We start from the raw sequence: 19,588 nt of genomic DNA on the forward strand, positions 1-19,588 counted from the left end.
GGCACTCCAGGGTGCCACGGATCACTGGGTGAAAACCACTGATGTAGGCGAGATGAACAATGGTCTAACTCTGTATAAGGCAGCTTCCTATGTTCCTATGAATTGCTGTATTTGGGGCTTCAGCTCAGGGCAGAGGAAACCAGCAGAATTTAGCAAGTGGTGTCTTTGCGTTAGTGAAGATGCTTTTTGCTCTTGTGGAGAGAGACCCAAGCTATGGTTGGTCAGTTTAAGGACGGTTGTTAAGCAGGGTTGGGGTGGGTCAGGCCCAGCCAGGTCAATCCATTTTGATACTCAAGCGTCTTGAGTCAAGAGTGAAATCTAAATAGCAATCCCAACTGCTCTGAGGGCAGCTTCTGAAAGATTTTATCTGCTGCCAAATCTACCACTTCAGGCAACCAGCTCATCTTGTCTCATAGTAAAACTGCTTCTGAATACAATACTCCTCATTAGCCACATTTCAGTGGACATTCCTCTTGCTCACTCTACAGATATGCCAGAGGGAGTTGGGTTTGATACTGGAACTCACCCTCTGTGCATAACCTGACACTAACACAGCAGATATGACACTGATTATTGCCAGATCTTCAGCTTACACCATGTTTAACATTAAAAAGAAGTCAATGTAACACCCCCCCCCCCAAAATACAAAAGATCTAAAATATACCCCGCATAAATTCTGTCACTCTCCAAAGCATTTGGTTATCCAAGTGCACTGTGTGTCCACCATGTACGTCAGTTTCAATGTGTAACATTTATGAAAAGAAATCCTAGTAGACTTGCAATTTGTGGATTTCTTTTTATACATGTCCATAGAGTATTCCGTATTTATCCTCCCAAGTCACCAAGAGTTACACATCAAAGAGTGTGTTTGCATTTCTATAATAGATAACAGCACTGACTCAGGCTCCAGGGTTTGTACAAACTATAAACTGAATTAACAATCTCACATTTGTATACTATAAAGATTAGGCTAGGAGGGGAGAAGAAAACCTTGCTGCAGGTGAACTAAACCTTCCCAATGCCACATTCTTTACCATTACAATGGAAATCCAAGTGGGCAACATCTTACTTTAGTGTGCAACAATTTTCCAATATCCTTCAAGAGCTAAAGAGTCATCCTAGATCTTAGGATCCCATTATCTGAACTTCAAGTAGCCCATTATTCATTATTTCATTGGCTATCTCTGTTGCCGACTTCACTAAAGCTATGCACAGGAACTTCATTCAACATACTTGCCACAGGGCATATGAAAAAGGGCCTCAGAGGATGATCGCAGGGTCTGGGTAGGTTCATACGCAGAGAGATGGTCCTTGAGGTATTGCAGTCCTAATCTGTTTAAGGCTTTATAGGTCAAAACTAGCACTTTGAATTGGGCCTGGAAACTAATTGGCAGCCAGTGCAGTCTGGCCAGGATCGGTGTAACATGCTCTAACCATCTTTCCCCGCTGAGCAACTTGGTGACAGAATTCTGCAGTAGCTGAAGTTTCCAAACTGTCTTCAGAGGCAGTTAACACTTGAACCCATTAAAGTAATCTAACCTAGAGGTTACCAGAAGTTAGACTGTCCCTACCCAGATAGGGATGTAGCTGGGCCATCAGCCAAAGCTGGTCACCTTGGTGGATGACTTACTCTGGAAACTGGACAGGGGAACTGTGTGCTTGTTGGTTCTGCTAGACCTCTTGGTGGCTTTCAATACCATCGATCATGGTATCCTTCTGGGTCACCTTGTTGGGATGGGACTTAGAGGCACTGTTCCATCCTGGAGGGGCAAACCCAGAAGGTGGTGCAGGAAGACTTGTGTTTGATGTCTTGATCATTGGCCTCAGGTTCTTTTCTAACCCCCATGCTATTTACCATTTACATGAATCTGCTAGGAGACATTGCCTGGAGTTTGGGGGTTTGGTGTCCCCAGCATGCTGATGACACCCATCTCTAGTTTTCTTTTCCACCTAAATCCAAGGAAGCTTTCTTGGTTCTAAACCAGTGTCTGTCATCAGTAATTGTCTGGATAAGGATGAGCAAACTGAAACTTAATCCAGACAAGACAGAGGTGTTTTTGGTCAGTCACAAGGGAGAACAGAGAATAGGGGTTTGGCCTGCGTTGGATGGGGTAACACTTACCCTGAAGACACAGGTTCACAGTTTGGGCATACTCCTGGAGTAATAGATGTCCAGGTCTCTGGAGTGGCCAGGAGTGCATTTGCACAGTTAGAGTTACTGTGCCAGCTTCATGCATTCCTCGAGATGTCTGATTTAGCTACAGTGACACATGCCTTAGTCACATCACTTTTGGATTGTGGTCTCTACATGGAACTGCCTTTGCGAAATGCTCAGAAATGTCAACTTGCTCTAAGAGCCACAGTCAGGTCATTGATTGGGGCTGCCAGAAGAGCTCCACTGGCTACCTGTCTGGTTCTGGGCACAATTCAAAGTGCTGGTTATAACCTGCAATGCCCTACACAACTTAGATCCCAGCTCTCTGAAAGACTCTATACCCTCATACAAACCTGCCTAGGTTTTCAGATCTTCAAGGGAGGACCTTGCTCTCAGTCCCACCCCAACCCCCTCACAGGCACACTTGGTGGGGACACGGGAGAGGACCTTCTTGGTGACTGCTCCCAGATTTTGGGATTCCCTCCCTAGAGAAGCCAGGCAGGCTCCCTCCTTGTTGTTCTTCTGCCATCAGCTGAATACTTTCTTGTTCCAACTGGCCTTTGGGAACTGACTACTTTTAATGAAAGGGCAGGTGCCATGCTGTTCTTTTTGCATGTTTTTTAAGCTCTCTCTCTCTCTCTCTCTCTCTCTCTCTCTCTCTCTCTCTCTCTCTGTGTGTGTGTGTGTGTATCTCAATTTGATTTTATCAATGTTTAATTGTATTTTGATTTTTCTGTTGTTGTTTTTTTTCTGTTTTTAGCTATTATTGTTTCTATCTGTAAATTGTCTTGAGCCCTGTCAGGGGAAAAGGTGGGATATAACCTAAATAAACAACAACAACAGCAACAGCAAAAACAGAAATCATGCTAAAAGTGCCATAGGAATGCCTGGTGAGAAAATACAAATAGAACCATTGTAGGTTTTAGTGAATCTAAACTACATTGCAATGCAACCTGAATTAAAGAATTCACCATTCATAGTTCCCAGTGGAGAGTCTAGCAGTTACTGTGTAGCTTAAATCCCAATACTTGCAACAGTTAAAAGCTGTAGCACTTTAGCCTGCAGTTCCTTTGTTTTATTTGCTCTTCTCTCTAATGATAGAACTCTTCTGATGCAAAGCTACTGTATCTAAAGAAATGTGACATCTCTAGCTGGGTAAAAACAAGGGCTTGCAAGAGGAAACATTTTATTGGGGCCTGATGCTCTGAAGAAGAGCACTGGGCCAAGTGCCTCAACTATATACCTTTCTTCTGTGGTAATGAAGGTTGTGATGGCTGCTTTACTCAGGGCTTCTCTGCTGAACACCACTGCCCACCCCTTCCTGGCCTGCTAAGCTGACAGCAGGGCAGGCAGTGGCACACAGTACAGGTGGCAGCACCCAGCAGAGAAGTGGCAGGTTAAGTAGCTGCAGCCACCGCCATTATCTTCATTTTTGGAATGGCCACCTGGGTGGCAGCTTGCCTAGGGCCCCTTGAACCTGGTGCCAGCCCTGCCCAAATCTGCTACTTGAGGCAGCTACCACATTTCACCTAATATTATGTGCCTAAACCCAAAAGAAGGCTGAATTCAATTTAGATTTCCTTGCTCTTGTTGTTTGCTCTTTACAATCTCTGTTTTAGTCATCATTTAGCTGTCTGCTTCTTGAGTACTGCCAGACTCCACAAAGAAGGCATCATGACACAGAGATAAGGCATCTTCTAAACAATACTACAAACCTCTATTCAAGACAACACATTTCTCCAGTTCTGGTTTCTACCCACATTTGTAAGTTCCTATCATTTACAAACCTTTTGTACCTGTCTTGAGACATTAGTTTCAGTTACTTCCAGTGAGAGGTTGAAAGGATTATTCCTCTCCAAAATAAAACAATATTTTCACCAGTGTTTCATGATGACCAAAAAAAGTTTACTCCATACTCTATACACAATTTTATTATTGCAAACCACTCACAAACTGGCTCTGCCCTTTGCCAATGTGCAGTGGATCAGAAAAAGGGGTCAGAACACCACAAGAGAATGGGCAAAGACCATAAACCTAGAACAAACATGCAGATTCTGTCCTGTTGCATTGCATTAGTGACTTGCTTGATAACTGCAAGTCTTTCACTTTTTCATGCCTATGGAAAGTTATTCATTTGTCTCTTCCTCTTGCTGGGAATTGCCGTGTTACTTATGGTACAAAGCCATTCAGGAGAAGAGAACAGGCAGGCAGTATTTCACAGCTGTCCCACATCTGTGCAACTCAATCAGCCTGCTTCCTTCTCTTAAAAAGATTTACAGCACACACACAAAAGTAATAGAATTAGAGCATAATGTCACTACTCGTTTCTTATGCACACATCAGTACACAAGCACATATATACATTTGCACTGAACTTGACATCTTTACTGTGCTTTCTTCAATGCTTCCCCCAAAGCAGATTTCTATTCTCCATTTTAGGGACTGAGAACTGAGGCTACAATCCTATACACATGGTTAACCTGAGAGTAAATACCATTGAACTTAATGGGACTTATTTCTGAGTTAATTTGCATAAGATTGGACTATAAGAGGCTGGTGGGCTGATTAAAAAAAAATCTTAATCCACTGAACCACACTGATTTCACAATTAGGGCTTTGCTTGATACTTATGCCTGGGGGCAAGGCAGGAAAAAAGAAGGTGACTTGTGCCACCAAGGACAGTGTATGTATTTTTCCCCCGGAACAGTTATTAATGAAACTTCTAAAGACATGCCCTATTGAAATGACTTCCCATCGCTGCATCATGTATTTTCAGATTATCAATCACCCAAATGGGGCAATGCCTTTCTTTGTGCTAAGTGACCCACTGATGAGCCTATGTGTTGAACCATCTTCCTCATTATCTGAGTTCAGACCAGTTTCTGGGAAAATCAAAGAGCTTCATGTTCGTCTGCTTCTTGTTTGAGATACTGCCTGTCACCTCTAGGTCACAGGTTTGAATCTGGCCCATGTCAGTGGTGACAGAAAGCTCTTACCATCTGCTGACAGCTCAGTGCCCTGTGTGAAATGAGCTGGAGGGTTGAGGGTTGTTTCTGTGAAAGAGGTGTTACAATCACACCCAGAAACACCAGCTGGTACTTTTTGATGCTAGGCTCACCTAAAGGGGCCAATTTTAACCTCTGGAGCTGACCTTTGCAAGATAATATTGAAAATTACCTATGAATGCAAGGCATTTGTATTGTCACTGCAAACTCTCTGCCGACATATGTAGTATTTAAATAGGGAGAAACAGCAGAAAAAGAGAGGGGATATTGCTCCTTGCCACTGATACAATCTCATGATGCAGCAGTCCCTAGGTCTTGGCCATTGTGAAACGGGAAGCAATTAACACAAGCATTCGATCAGATTTAAAAACCAAACCCAAACTTATAAAAAGAGATTATTGCAGTGGGCTTATATGATGTTACATAAAGCAATTGTTATACCATGCTTTCCAGTTATCTCATCACTTCCCTTACTGCAGAAAGTTATTTTTTTCTTTTTTTGGAAACAGGTTTGGTGTGCACTGTGCAAGAATGTCAAATCCACTAACTGAGCAACCTGAATTTGCTGGTATGCAGCTGAATCTCACTCACAAAGCACTGATAGCCTGGAAGCAGCTTGCATCGTGGTACTGATTCACATCATACAGTCTTCTACATAAGTGCACTCCTGAAATAATTGGAATGCACCTATGTAGAAAACAATATTGTGTGAAAAGCGTCCACAGTGAGCAAACCCTCAAGGAACTAGCCCCAAGTTTGCAATCCTTGCCTATGTACTGAAGACTAAGCCCTAGAAAACTCAGGGGACACATAGGATTGGTCTGCAAGACATTTTTCAGTACTCCTATGATAAGGCTGAGCAACATATCTGAATATTTTAGCTGTTCCTCTGGCGCAATGCTAGATGACCTACAACCAAATTTGTACAGTGCTTAAGTTGCCCATATTAATTAGGGCCTAGAGAATCCAAGTTCTTGCCACAAGCATTACTGATCTCTAAGCCCTTGCTTCTTGCACAGTACAATCCTATGCATGTTTATGGCAAGCAAACTTTCTCTAGTAAGTACAGGATTTCAGCTTTAATATCTAAAGGCACTGGGTAAAAGGCATGACCTTTTTATGCTTGAAGCTATTTCTCTCTCAATTATATTTTGCTGGAGAATGCTGGTACTGGAGAAACATTCCTGTTCTGGGAAAGTAGTTAAACTTTTAGCCCTTTCCACCCCTTTGGGTGCAATGCACAAACAGCTGCCCTTTGGTGACACTTGCCCCTTTCCAGCAGTACCATTGCAGGCAACCAAGCCCTGACAAGTTCCAGACATATCTGGGTGGGGATATACGATACGACACCACTGTTGCTATTCGTAACTGACCAGAGCAGTCACAACAACATCTTGGTCAAACGTTGCAGGCCCAGTATTCCTGGTTTCTCCTGGACCAGGCATCCTGCACACAAAACATCTGGCTGGAAGCTGTTAAGAGTGCTTTGTCTGGTTGCAGCAGCCTCAACGGAAGGTGAACAGCTGTTTAAACCATGCATTAAGCACTCTTATTGATTTAATCTTGTGATTCCCCCCCCTCCAATAGCTTCACTGGTCCCCATGATATTAAGGTAAGTGTAGTCCCTGTGAGGATTTATATGATGTCCAATCTTGACTTAAACTGAACAGCGTGCAGTCTTCTCACACGTCACGAGACAATTCTTTGTAGCTATGTGCTCTTGGTAGAATGTAGAGAATCTCAGCCAACTTTTTAAGTGAGTTTCTAGCCCTGATGGTTGCAGAAATACCTGTGGAAATGTATACTGCTGCTTTCCAGGTGCTAGAAATTAACAAGGGCTGGATAGTGCTATTCAGCTTTGCTTTAAGTATATCGGTTGGCCGCTTTTGGCAGACAGAATTCTGAAGCAGTGATGAAAGTGGATTTCAGCTGCCATAGCATATACTAGCTCTCTGAGCTCAAACATGGCCTACACAGCATGCTTATTCTTACATGAATACAATGGCTGTAACACCTTTTCTGTGCTTGCAAATCATGTGAATTGGCTTCTTCCTTCACCTACTGAAGACCACCAGATTTGATCCTCTTGTCTCAGATTTTGAGATGACAGCAGAGGACAAAAACATTAACTGTGCTTATACCTTCTTTTAGGCTGCTTGCAGATTGGGGCAGTTATCATCCCAGAGGGGCCAAATGCTACATCATTAAGAATCATGACTCAGCCTTATGCAGAGTAGCTGCCCACCCATGAGGCAAGGTGAGCTAACTGCCTCAGGTGGCAGGATCCACATTGCCTGCTGCAGCAGTGGCAGTGGCAGCGGCCGTGTATTCCTTTGGAGGACAGATCTGCCACTTCCTTAGCAGTCTCTTCCCCATGCCACCTCCACCGTGGCCTCTCGACAAAGAGGAGGCACTGTTTCTCTCCTTCCGCACCCAGAGAGGAAATGGTGAGAGCCCACTGGGGTCTCCTGGACTCTGCACCTGACTAGCCTAATCCAGAATGGGCCCCTTCCCCTTCCCCTTCCCCGCCTTCTTGACGGCCTTTGTTTCCCACTTCAACCATCAGGTAAGGTTGATTTTATTCTGCCTATTGTTCCCAATGCACATTTTCACTCCCTTGTTCCTGATGTAACTCTTCACTCCCCACTTCTTCCCAGGCAGGTATGTGTGCCTGCCATTTTGTGGTTTGCTTCAGGTGCCAAAACATACTGGGCCGGCCCTTGTAGTGGCTTTCTTTTCCTTCTCATCTATCTGACGCTAGTCACTCTTTCAAGCATGAAGCACAACACATCCCAAAAAGCAAGAAAAATATACACTTGACAGGAAAGACATCCAAACAAGAAGTCTATTCGTATCTTATCACTAATCTCCTTTGAGATTTGCTGGGGGGTGGGGCAACTGAGCCACCACATAGCCCAGAATACACACTGCACCTAGTAAATGACTCACGTGAATAGTTTGCCAATAGCACAATGGAAGATTTTGCATACATCTACAAATGTACTGAAATGATGTTTGGGGACTGGAGGGGAAGGAGCTACACACCTCTTTTATACCTCTGATTATTCCTCCAGAACATCTATATTTCTGATTATTCTGATATTTATTGATTTTTTTAAAAAAATAACCCACCATAAATGCTCTTGAAATACACTGCTTTGAATACACTGAACACAGGCCAGTAATTAATCTTCCCCTCTTTTGCTGCACCTGAAATCTCTTATTCCCAAAACCTGTAAAGACCACTCAGATAGTTGCAGGCAGATTTGTGGTTTGTGTTTACAGTGTGCCGTTCAGATTATCAGGCTACTATTACACAATGCAGCCTAGGCTAAAAATAAAGTGAACAATTATGTGAACAGGACTCAAGACAAATTGGGATCCTAAACCCCTATTAATGTTTACTCAGAAGTAAATAATCACCTGTAAAATGGACTTTCCCATTGTACATAGGATTCAAAACAATGGCAAGGGCAATTTAGGTTACAATCCTCTGCATACTCACTTGGGAGTAATTCCCATTGAACCTGGTGACAATTAGTTCCAATGAAACGTGTGCAATATCAGTAGGCTGATGTTCTACTCAACAGGTTCCTTAAGAGACAAGTTTACAGGAGAATCATGTGCTGTGCTTACTCCATTGCAGAGACCTGTGGTCATGTAATGCAATCTTACCCATATTTACTTGGATGTAAGTACCACTGTATTCAATAGGTCTTGGCTATCTAGCTGGTAAGTAGACAAATGAATGCAGCCTATCCATACTTCCCTGGAAGAAAGATTCAGTTCAGCTGGACTCAATGTGTCTCATTTCCAAGAAGACAAGCATAGGTTTGTGCAGATAAGTCGCTGTTCTATTCCATTTGCCTTTCATAATTTTAATTACCCACCTTCATGAATTATTTTAATTATTACAGGGAATTCTACCCTTCAAACAAATTTGCATTGTGGCTTACAAAAAATTACAGCATAGTCTTTATACCCCAATAGTTCTAGTGGTGAGTTATAACAGCTTATAGTAGCTATTAAGCTACTATATTTAGCTGAAAGCCATTTTGAGGATGTTTCGTTTAGTAAAAGGAGCTCCCTCCCTCCTATAACACTTACAAATAATTTGTTATTTGGGCAAAACTCTTAGCACACCTTGCCTGAGTCTGGGAGTATATTGAATTCATTTACAACAATGCAGTGTCTTTGATACAACTAATTTGTGCAGACTGCTTTGGATTACATCCTCACAGGGAATAGGGAAACATCACTCTGCACATAATTAGAGGCACTGACTTCTGAGAAGTTTGATCCTATGCAGATTTATTCCGTAATTAAGTCCCACTGATTGCAAATATGCTTACTCCCAAGTAAGTGTAGGACCGCCACCTCACTATTACTCCAGATGTTCCGCAGCTGACAATGGGTCAAAATCTCTGGTTTACATCAGCCTCTGCAAGGATGTTCAGTTTATCCAATGGAATCACTCAGATCACTGACGGGGGAGGGGGGATATAGTTACAATTTTTGAAAACCATTTTAGTTTACGGTTCAGAAATAGCACCATCTACAAATTCTTGCAATGGCTCTAATACGATGCAGTTGCTATGTTAGCAATACCATAGCTAAGGCTAATTCCATAGGAAACGGCTCCATTTGAAGAGCCTATTATAATCAGCAACATTACACGCATTTGGTTCTAAATATATTTGCCCTGGCAAAATTGCTCTGTTTTTAAAGGGGCTGTCACTCGGTGGTATTCTCTGACTCCCCCACCCCCAATCGCTGCAGATCTGCCAGAGCTTACTGTGTCTGAAAGGAGGCTCCCTAATTAGGGATTAATCTGGGAGGCAGCTCTCTCTCCCTCTCTCTCCTCAGTGTAGCACTGTTATGATTAAGGTTTTTGCAGTGAGTCATAAGGGGGGGAGATAATAATAATAAAACCTTTCATCAGCACCTTTGTTCTGATTGTTTCAGCTGGAGGAGAGACGTGCGAGGCATATATTTGTTGCTGAAATAATATTGACAGTGGAAGACATCGAGCTGCACGGAGTGCAAATTGAGAACAAGCCATTTTTCTTTTCCCAAAATAATTGCCAAATTGCCAAACAGAAATCTGGAAAAGGAGGCGCGGGGAGGGGAATCTAACTAGTTTCCGCTGATTGCTTTTATTTTTACACCATGTGTTCCCTCTAGTCAGTCTGTTGAGGGGGCTGGAATGCGTCCAGGCTTAGCTGATCTTCTTTTCTTTTTTCTCCCTTTCCTTTTTATTATTTTCAATTCACATTTCAGATCCAACTCCCGAAACTCTTTGATCTTTCTTTCTGTCTCCTTACCCGGAAGAGAACCCTCGCCTGCTCAGTTGGGAGCTCTAAGCACACGTGGAAAACCTGGCGCGGCTCCATGTTCTTGCCAAATTTAGTCACACAAAGAGGCCAGAAAGGGGAAGAACAAGAGGATGAAAGAGGCAGCCGGCGGGACATCAAAGGGAGCCGCCGCCCCGCCCCCGCGGGCCCCGCTAACCCCGCCCTTTGCCTATATAAGGGCAGCCTCGCCGAGGTGGTCTTTTCTCACGCAACTACTGCGCTGCGCCTTACGCATTCCCTTGCGATTCCCTGTTTCGCTTTTCCCACTGAATTGCTACACTTTCCTCTTCCCCCGCAACTCAACAAAAAGATTAATTTATAAAAATCCTCGCTTTTTAAGGCAGCCGTCGTAGCTCTCTTGCCAGGAAGCAAATGTCCTTTTCCATCCTACACATACACACACATTATTCCTTCCACTTTTCATCCCGGTTTATTTCTTTTTGTTAAGGCAGTATCCGATCGTGGTTGGTGCAACCTTCTGCACGCTCCTCGCACGAGTAAGCTCCACTGGAAGACGAGAGAGGGAGTGGGAGTATACGTTTGCTTAGTAGAGAGTAAATGGGACTTACTGCCGAGTAGACCAGACGAGGGTATTTAGATAGAAAGAGGTTTCAAAACAACAACAACAGCGCAGTACTTTTCTGTGTGCAATCCACACAACAGCGCTTCAAGCGCGGTCGGCCCCCGAAAACCTGTTTGCAACGATTCCTAGGTTCAGGGATAAGAGAAGGGCCGTTCTTATCTGGATGTGCGCTGAGTGGCTTCGCGCTCGGCGCTCTCCACAGATCTGAAAAGCCGGGGCTCCCAGACAACGTGGAGCCCCTGCATCTCTCAGTTCAGAAACTTCGCTCCTGAGCCTGCGCTCGGTCCTTTCTCGCTTTGCTTCTCCTCTTGTATGGCTGGCAGCCGTGCTGTCTGCATGCAACTTTTCTCTTTGATGATGCGAGTTTGCAGATGATTATTGCTTTACAGCCGCCGTAGTCATATCCTGATCGTCCGTCTGTGACGCTTGGAAATCACATACCTTCCACTCAATGACATTCAACTCCCAAGTTCAATTCATCCCCGTCGATCCATCACGCATCTTCCCATCTATGCAATCCGACGCTGTTTATTCGGCTCGTTTATCGATTAGAGAATCTGCCCCCCACCCACCATTATTGGCCTTGCAGAGTTCCCCCCCCCCCTCCGAAGTTTCACTCTCTGACAAGGGTTTCAAATCGACACCTTTCAACTAGACCTCCCCTGGTTTTGTCCCTTATTTAACCCTCTCGCGCCCACGAGAGTCCTAAACCTATTAAGTGGTTAATAATTACTTAGGCAGACGTGGCCTGAGAGCTTTGGATTCGCGTCATGATGAAGGGTATGTTTAGCGGGAAGCGAAGGGGGTGGAATTAGCAACAATGCCGCGAGTTTCCCTTGTTCCTTCGAGAGAGAGCGAAGCTGCTGAAAAACCCATTGTGTTCCTGCTTTGATGCCCCAAGCATCAGACGTAGCCAACGTTGTGGTGCGCTCCTCCCGACGACTTCCACCTGCCCCAGGCAGTAAGTATGGCCAATGGGGATGGGAGATGGTGTCCAAAAACATCTGCAATGCACAGAGCCGGATTTACGTATAAGCTAAACAAGCTATAACTTAGGGCCCCACTCTCTTGGGGGCCCCAAAAAAATTAAAGGAAAAAAACAGCTGGATGTACATTTCCAAAATATAAGATAAAAAACAAATAAAATAAAACCTACATACAGCAACAGTGTTTTGTGTTGTGTAGGCTCCTATGATGTAAGTAATGGGCCCCGCCTGCTATATAAAGGGCCCCATTACCTCCAGTAGTTTAGGGCCTCATCAAACCTAAATCCGGCCCTAGCAATGCACCACCAATGTTGTCTCTGGTTTGGACAGTGGTAGCTTGCTACCAGAACGTGCTTTCCCCATTCCAGTTAGGTCTCCTAACATGGTTTCTTTTCCCTCACCCAGTTTTTAACATCTCAGACAGACCATAAGTCAAGAACTCTCTACTTCTGTCTCTCTCTTTAATGCGTCCAATCAAGCATCCGGTGCAATCCTATGTGCTCTTACTCGGAGGTGAGGCCCACTGAGTTCATCCTATGCACACCTCAATGCAATTGGACTTGTTTATGAGTTAGGGCGCGGTGTGTAGGATCGCAGTCTCAACCAGGGAGTCATTCCTATTGAACCCAGTACAGTTTACAGCAGAGAACTGCATTGTAAATCTGGCTCAGCCCGACCCTATGCGTTTTTATTTGGATGTTGACTAAATCCCAAATAAGATAGTGTGCTGTATTGGATTATCACCTAAAGTAGCGATCCTAGGGGTGCTGAACCTGGAAGGGGAGAAATCTCAGTGAAACAGGACCCTGTTCCAAGGAAATATGCTTCCTTTGAGCTTTGTCTCTGGAGATGCCCAGGAACGTCGAGCCTCCTGGGCGCTATGCGCAGCCCGATCCTATAGACACTTAATCAGAAGAAAGTCCTACGCAGTTCAGTGATGCCAGACGTGTGGGCATTAGGGTGGCAGTCTTACGGATAGGCCCTATACGGGCTTAATCGGAGGTAGCTCCTGCTTACGCCAGATTAACCGCCTAAGTAAGAGTTACTTACTTCTAAGCAAGCCTGTATGCAGTTCAGCGCAGGGGTGCTTGAACGCCCCCTTTCCCTTTCTCGTAACTCTCCCACTTTCCTAACCTCGCAGTCTTTTCTTTTTTCTTTTCACCTCCACCCACTTCTGTACCACGAGGAATCTCTAGCCCTCCAACCAACCTATGAACTCGAGAAGATTCTCCTTGACAGCCTTGCGTTGTCTCCAGTCAAATCTGGCGTTGGAGTTGAGGTTTTCCTGAGTTTATCCCCTTGTCATAAATCATTAAGTTTCTAGCCCCCGCCATCCCAGCTTCCCCCTCTTCCTCTTTAAAAGGCTCCCTCCGAACAAAAAAACCCCCAAAAACTGGGATTGGGAAAACCTCCAGCCCACATGAAAGGCAAGAGGGGATCCTTTTTTGCTTCAATTAAAACAAAACAAAACAACCGCGCCTTTCCCTTTAATTAAACACACAGTTTATTTTGCAGGAGACCAATTTGGCGCAAGGCAGCGCTGCTGCTGTTCCGATTTTAGCCCCTCTGGCTACGCAGAAGAAGGGCATCGCTGCAACCCGGCGGAACTGCGCACAACATGCCTCTACTCTCCCCCCCCCCCGCTCGAGTAACTCAATTTTATTTTTTATTTTTTAAAAAATTAGCATCAAGAGCATGTCTTTTGCAAAGAGTGTGGCGGTGCTAGGAGGGAAAGCGTGTTTACCAGCCGATGGGGATGCAGGCTGATAGAGAAGGGAGGAGGGGGAATAATAGATTTAGGGCAAATTTCAGAAAGAGGCACAAATCCTTCCCTAATTGTTTTATTAGAGGGATCAGATTAATACTAAACCTCCGTGTGAACAGTACTCCCTGGAGAAAGCTTCTCTCCTCCCCCGCCACCCTCCTCCAGGGTCCAGGAACGGTAAACAGCACCGAAATTGACACAAATCTCGTTGGAAGTGGAAAGGATTTCAGCACCCTTCCTCGATTTTTTTAAAATGGCAATAACAATCGATTAGACACATGCTAATTGGAGACCCAAATGCCTAATCGTTATGACAGCTAATAGAGTTCTTTTCAAAACAATGCCTTTCCGAGGGTATTATATTTGCTGTTAGTTATGAGAAAGGTTTCTCTTCTTTTTTTATTAAAAAATGCTGTTAAAAATATAATTTATTTCAAGGTTCCCTACTAATATATATACGGGTTGGTTTTTTTTTAAAAAAGGCAAACCCTCTCTGCCTTTTTAAAGGGGATCCCACGTAAATGGAGATATAAACAGCAAAACATTAAAATCACACATGCCTGTTAAAGAAAATCCTTAAGCTTATCGAAAGGGGCTTGGTTGGTTTTCCGAAGCAGAAGATCTCTGTGCTAAAATACATCAAATGGATCCTTCCCTTTACGCACTGATCCTCAGCCCTCCTCCTCCCCATCTTCTCTCCCCCTCCCACCCCCAAATCTACTTAAGCAGTCCCCATTAGGTAGTTCAGACTACAATGATCTCGAGGGCAAAGGGAGGGATTCTGCAAATGAGTGTGGCAGTCACAACAATTAACATGAAGGAGGAAATAGGATTCGAATTAGGAGGAACAAGATCAAAACTTCACAAATCGCCCCTTCAACTTCCTCCAGGTCCCAAGCAGCCGCCTCAGCAGAGAGGGGGCGTGTAGTTTTGTAACAAGCACACCTTTACGTAAAGGTAAACCCCACTCATTTCAGTGTAAACTTGCCCTATCCCACTGATCTGAATAGAACCGATTCCAACTATAGTCCTTTAGGAATTTGAGAATAAAGCCCCATTTGAACAGAGTGGGGTTCTCTTCCGCATGCCCATGCAACACTATGCGTCCCATTGTGCCCCAATGGGACTTACTTCTGAGTAAACAGGCGTAGGGTCATGCCTCGGAATCCCTACATGTTTACTCGGGAGCAAGACCCATTGTGTTCAGTGGATAAGAATAGGATTGCAGACATGGGATCTTAGAATCCAAGCAACACCCCATGTTTTTTATGAGAAAGAGGAGCTGCCTCCTTTTTCTATGTAATACACTTGCTTCTAGCTAGCACCGTAGGGTCTCGTTTCTCTCCCTCCTTCCCCTCGTACTTTTCTAGTGGATTTTGTACTTCAGGGGGGTTTTGATTACAGGTTGCAGGAAGGAAGTAGTGTCACGAAAATATGCCACATTTGCTTATTCCACCTCAATTTTTGAAGCAGTCTCGTCACCAGAAGCCGTTTATCCTTGCACGCATACCCCGCTGTCTTAGGAGGAGTTGAAAACGTTCTTGGGGAACGGATGAAGGATAGTACTGCACTCATGGACTATGATATTCCTAATGCACCTTTGTCGCCTGCTTTTGGGGCGACTTAAAAACAACAGTAATTCTCGCACAAGATAGAAAGGATGCGAAGAGCACAGTTATTGGATAGACCTGTCTAACTTAACGGCAGTTGCTTCCGAGTAAAACATGCAAAGCATCACGCTAAGAGTTTGGATTTTCCTTTTGCACATCACTGATTTAAAAACATAATAGCATGCTCTTTATTTCACTTTATCATACTAGTAACTACACATTGTTACTGGTAAGGATGGTTTTAGTTATATGTACTGTACCCATAACGTGTGGTTTTTTTTAATGCAGCCATAACCTACGCTTGTGTACTTGAAAGTAGGTACCATTCAGTTCAATTGAACTTACTTTTCAATAAATTTAATGCACTCAAGACAGCAACCTTAAAATGGTAGGTGATGGGTGGTTGTAAGCGTCCTCCTTTCCATTTTTTCTTCCTAATTCAAGATGCTAGAACTCATTACTATTCCGTCCTGAGAACCGGGAAACTAGGTAGCTTTGTTCATTTTGGATCCCTTTCTCTCTCTCTCTCTTCCCGCATCACCAATTTTAGCGACTGTGTGTGCCTGTGTCTAAAACTGTAAATAAACAAGCAAAAAACACACCCCCACAAACAAGCTCCCCCTTTTCAGCCACAAAACAATTGTGTATGTATAAGCTTCCCCCTCCTCTCCAAAAAGGGGGAAGTCTTAACAAAGCAGCCCTAGAAAAACATCCTTGTTCCAGATTTGTCTGAAGATGTTCAGATAACTATTATTTGCCCTCTCTGGAGAGGCTTCCTTGGGGAGGGGGAGAGTGAATTAGAAACCTCCACCCCTCGGAATAGCAATTCCCTTTCCGCCCTCATCTCTTTTTTCTGTCTTTTTAAACTCAGCCCATCTCAGATAATAATAAATAAGAATAATAAGCGACGCCAGGAGAATTGGGGAAGAGGGCAGTTATCAGAGTTAAAGTGATTAAAGAGCAAACAATTAGGAAAGAGATAAGGGAGCCTTTCTTGGTCGAGGGGAGGGGGAGCCACATGCGCGCATTGCTACCTCTTCCCTTCCTTTTTCAGCTACACCTTGGCTTTATTCTCACGCAGGCACCTTTCCCTTGCGTGGAACTGGATGGCTGAAATTGTTTTAAACTTGGATTGCTGGGATGGCTTCGGGTGCATCTAATAAGGCGAGAGCTCCCATCCCACTCCCGTGCTTTCTAAACTGGGTTTAGGTTGTTTTTCCTCCCCTCCTTCTCTGTATGGATACATTTCCTTTTTCCTCTCCCTCTCTCAAGAGCGTCTATCAATGCGCTGTCAATCAAAGCGGCGGCTTCTCTTTCATCTTCTTTCCTCCCGCCCCCACCCTTTCAACAGGGCGGGCGAGAGGGGGAGAGACAGAGAGAGGAGGTGGAGAAGAAGTGGGTGGAGGGGATGTTAAAGTTACATTACAGAGGGAGCCAGAGAGAGAGAGGGAGAGACACAACTGGCTTCCCACTTCACACGGCCCGGCGTCAGCCAGCTCATCCTAGCTGAGAGGCTCCAGAGCTGGCCGCCGGCGCGTCGCCCCCACGCGCTCGCACGACCGCGGGAACACGTGTCCGAGCCGCGAGAGGAGCCCAGCAAGCACCTCAGGCGAGAGAGAACCCGCTCACCTCTCCCGCGCAGGAGAGGGAGAGAGAGCGCGTTTGCGTGCGCGCACCTGGCTGGATTTCTTTGCCGCGCTAATTGGGCCGCGGCGGGGAAGCTGCGACACCTGGACGGAGAAGTCGACGGAGAGGAATCTCCCTTCTCGCCCTCGGACATCGGCAGCCCGACCCGCCCGATCGGGGGCCCTGGAGGAGCTCTCGGCGTTTCTATCTTCCTGAGGGAGCTGACTTTAAAAGTTTCATTCGAGGAGACACTCCCACCCCTTTCCTGTCACGCAAGAACTTCTTCACTCGAGGGATTTTTCCGGCACCACTTCTTCTTCTTCAAGAGAGAGAGGCGAGGACAGCGAGCAGCAAAAAAGAGAAAGAGGGGCGCGAAGGTGGGGGGGAACCCTCTTCCGTAGCCAAGGGACAAAGGCAGAGTCGTCCTGGTGTGTGTTTGTGTGTGCGCGCGCGCCTTTCCCTCCTTCCACCTCTCCCACCCCAAGCGGAGGTGTCTCTCTGGCGTTTTCTTCCCCATCTCCAAGTTACCCCAGAAAAGGGGGGTGGGGGTGGGGGAGCCTCTTTTAAGCCAGCCAAGCACCCACCCACCTCCCTTTCACAGCTCCCAAACATCCAGATAGTGCTGTTACTTTTTGGAGAAGACAAAACCCGGACAGTTGTGTTTATTTATATCCAAGAACGTGGCGCAGGAATAACCCCGGGGTGAACGAGAAGCCCACAGAGGTCTTCTCTCTTCTTGTTTATCAGAAGAGGGGAGGGGAGGGGGAGGCCAGAGGAGATAAACGCCTCGACGGGAAGGGACGCGGTCTTGCCCAGACTTTCCTGTCCCTCTTCGCTGCAGACACAACAGAAACCGGGAGCGGAGGGGTGACGCCTCTTTTAAAGGCAGCCGGGCCCGGCCGCGCTCGAGCCCTTTCCTCTTCTCCCCTCCCCCAGGTGTTTGGGTCTGGATGGCATGGAGAGGGGCGGGCGAGGAGGAGGAGGAGGAGGGAGCTGGGCTTAGGCGGCGAGGCGCGTGGGCTGCGCGGCTCGAGAGCCGGGGAAAGTGATCGCCGAAGACTTTTAACTTCCCTCGTTCCTTCTCTTCTCCTCCTCCTCCTCCTTTCCCTCTCTCCCTGCCCTCCCTTCTTTCCTTTCCTTCCTCTCCCTTGATTCCCGGGGTGGAGCAGCCTCTCAGGAGCAGCCACTATGCCTCAGCTCTCGGGAGCCGGCGGAGGCGGCGGCGGCGGGGACCCGGAGCTTTGTGCTACCGACGAGATGATCCCGTTCAAAGACGAAGGCGACCCCCAGAAGGAGAAGATCTTCGCCGAGATCAGCCACCCGGAGGAAGAGGGCGACTTGGCCGACATCAAGTCGTCGCTGGTGAACGAGTCGGAGACGATCCCAAACAGCAATGGGCATGAGGTGGGTATGGAGAGAGAGAGGGAGAGATGGGCACAAACGGTTGGGGGTCTGTGCGAAGGGCGAGGGGGACGCGCACAACAGCTGGCGGAATAGAGCAAACTTTCCTGGAAGGGCGACGGTCAAGTAGCAGCAGCAGCATAAAAGTTGTGCACAGGGATCAATCCGGTTTCGCTCTTTGGGTGGGCTTCGGGGTGGGTTGTGGGGGGAGGCTTCGTCTTGATCCTTTTGCCCTCTTATCTCAAGCAGTAAATCAAGCAGTAAATCAGCCTGAGCTTGATAAAGTCGCTGGAATGCGTTTGAGTGGGTGTCTTTGCTATTCTGGGGCTAGAGGAAAGGATGGGGGGGTTGGGTTGGGGGGTGGAAGAGTAGGTTTCTGGCAAACTCAAGACTACCGCTCCTTTTCAGAGATTTTGGGGGCTGTTTTTTTTTTCCAAGTGTAGAAGGGTTTTTCTTTCTTTCAGGCTAGCTAAGGAAAGGGCGTGTGTGCGCGCAGCGTGGAAAACGGGAAACTGTAAGCCGCCAAGTGGGATACTGTTTTGACCACGGCGCTTTGAAAACCGATACTCCACAGTTCCCCATGAATGAGTAGCGCTTGGCGCGGCGGAGGAGGGAGTGGAGTTGAAAGCTCCGCTTGCTGCAGTTCCCCCCGCCTTGGAATTGGGGGTGGGGGCAGGCAGAGCAGTTGAAGAGGAGCTGTTGTATTGTTGTGAAGCTACTCTTTAATTTTCCTGTTACTTTCCCCCTAGTTTAAACCCATTTTTTTTGAGTGGTGGGGAGGCATGTATTGGGGTGCAAGTATGGCTAAACTGGCCTCCTTTGGTTTTGTTCCTTGTGCGTTTGCGGATGGCTATCGTGGCTCAAACGTAAACCTGGTCTGAGATTAAAACTTGAGTCGGTGCCGTATTCCTTACATTACCATGGTTACTCTTGGTGCCCTGCCTTGCTGTGGTGCACTACAGTAGCAAATAAGAGTACATAGAGGCACGTGGGTGGTTAGGTGGCAGCTCCCTAGCTCTGCAGAGATAAATTAATTCGGTATAGGCAGAGCAAGAAAAACACTAGAAAGTTAACTTCCTGTACATCTTTCAGTGAGAGATTTT

At 46.0% G+C, this 19,588-nt stretch overlaps 1 protein-coding gene across 10 annotated transcripts in view; it reads left to right on the forward strand.

Moving 5' to 3' along the window:
* The first annotated feature begins 16,882 nt into the window (after nt 1-16,882).
* LEF1 (lymphoid enhancer binding factor 1) overlaps nt 16,883-19,588 on the forward strand; it is a 99,459-nt gene continuing 96,753 nt past the window's right edge. For 4 of the 10 annotated variants that reach the window (XM_083571578.1, XM_083571574.1, XM_083571582.1 and 1 more), the window contains exons 1-2: nt 16,888-17,512; nt 18,254-18,488. In XM_083571578.1, coding sequence (XP_083427704.1) covers nt 18,273-18,488 — 216 coding nt within the window. In that variant the 5' untranslated portion in view covers nt 16,888-17,512; nt 18,254-18,272. Of the gene's footprint in view, nt 17,513-17,682; nt 18,021-18,253; nt 18,489-19,588 lie in introns of those variants that run through there. The other 6 variants (XM_083571579.1, XM_083571581.1, XM_083571583.1 and 3 more) reach the window with 6 other exon arrangements.

This window comes from Podarcis filfolensis, assembly GCF_964270895.1.
Source record: "Podarcis filfolensis genome assembly, chromosome: 9".
Classification (NCBI taxonomy): Eukaryota; Metazoa; Chordata; class Lepidosauria; order Squamata; family Lacertidae; genus Podarcis; species Podarcis filfolensis.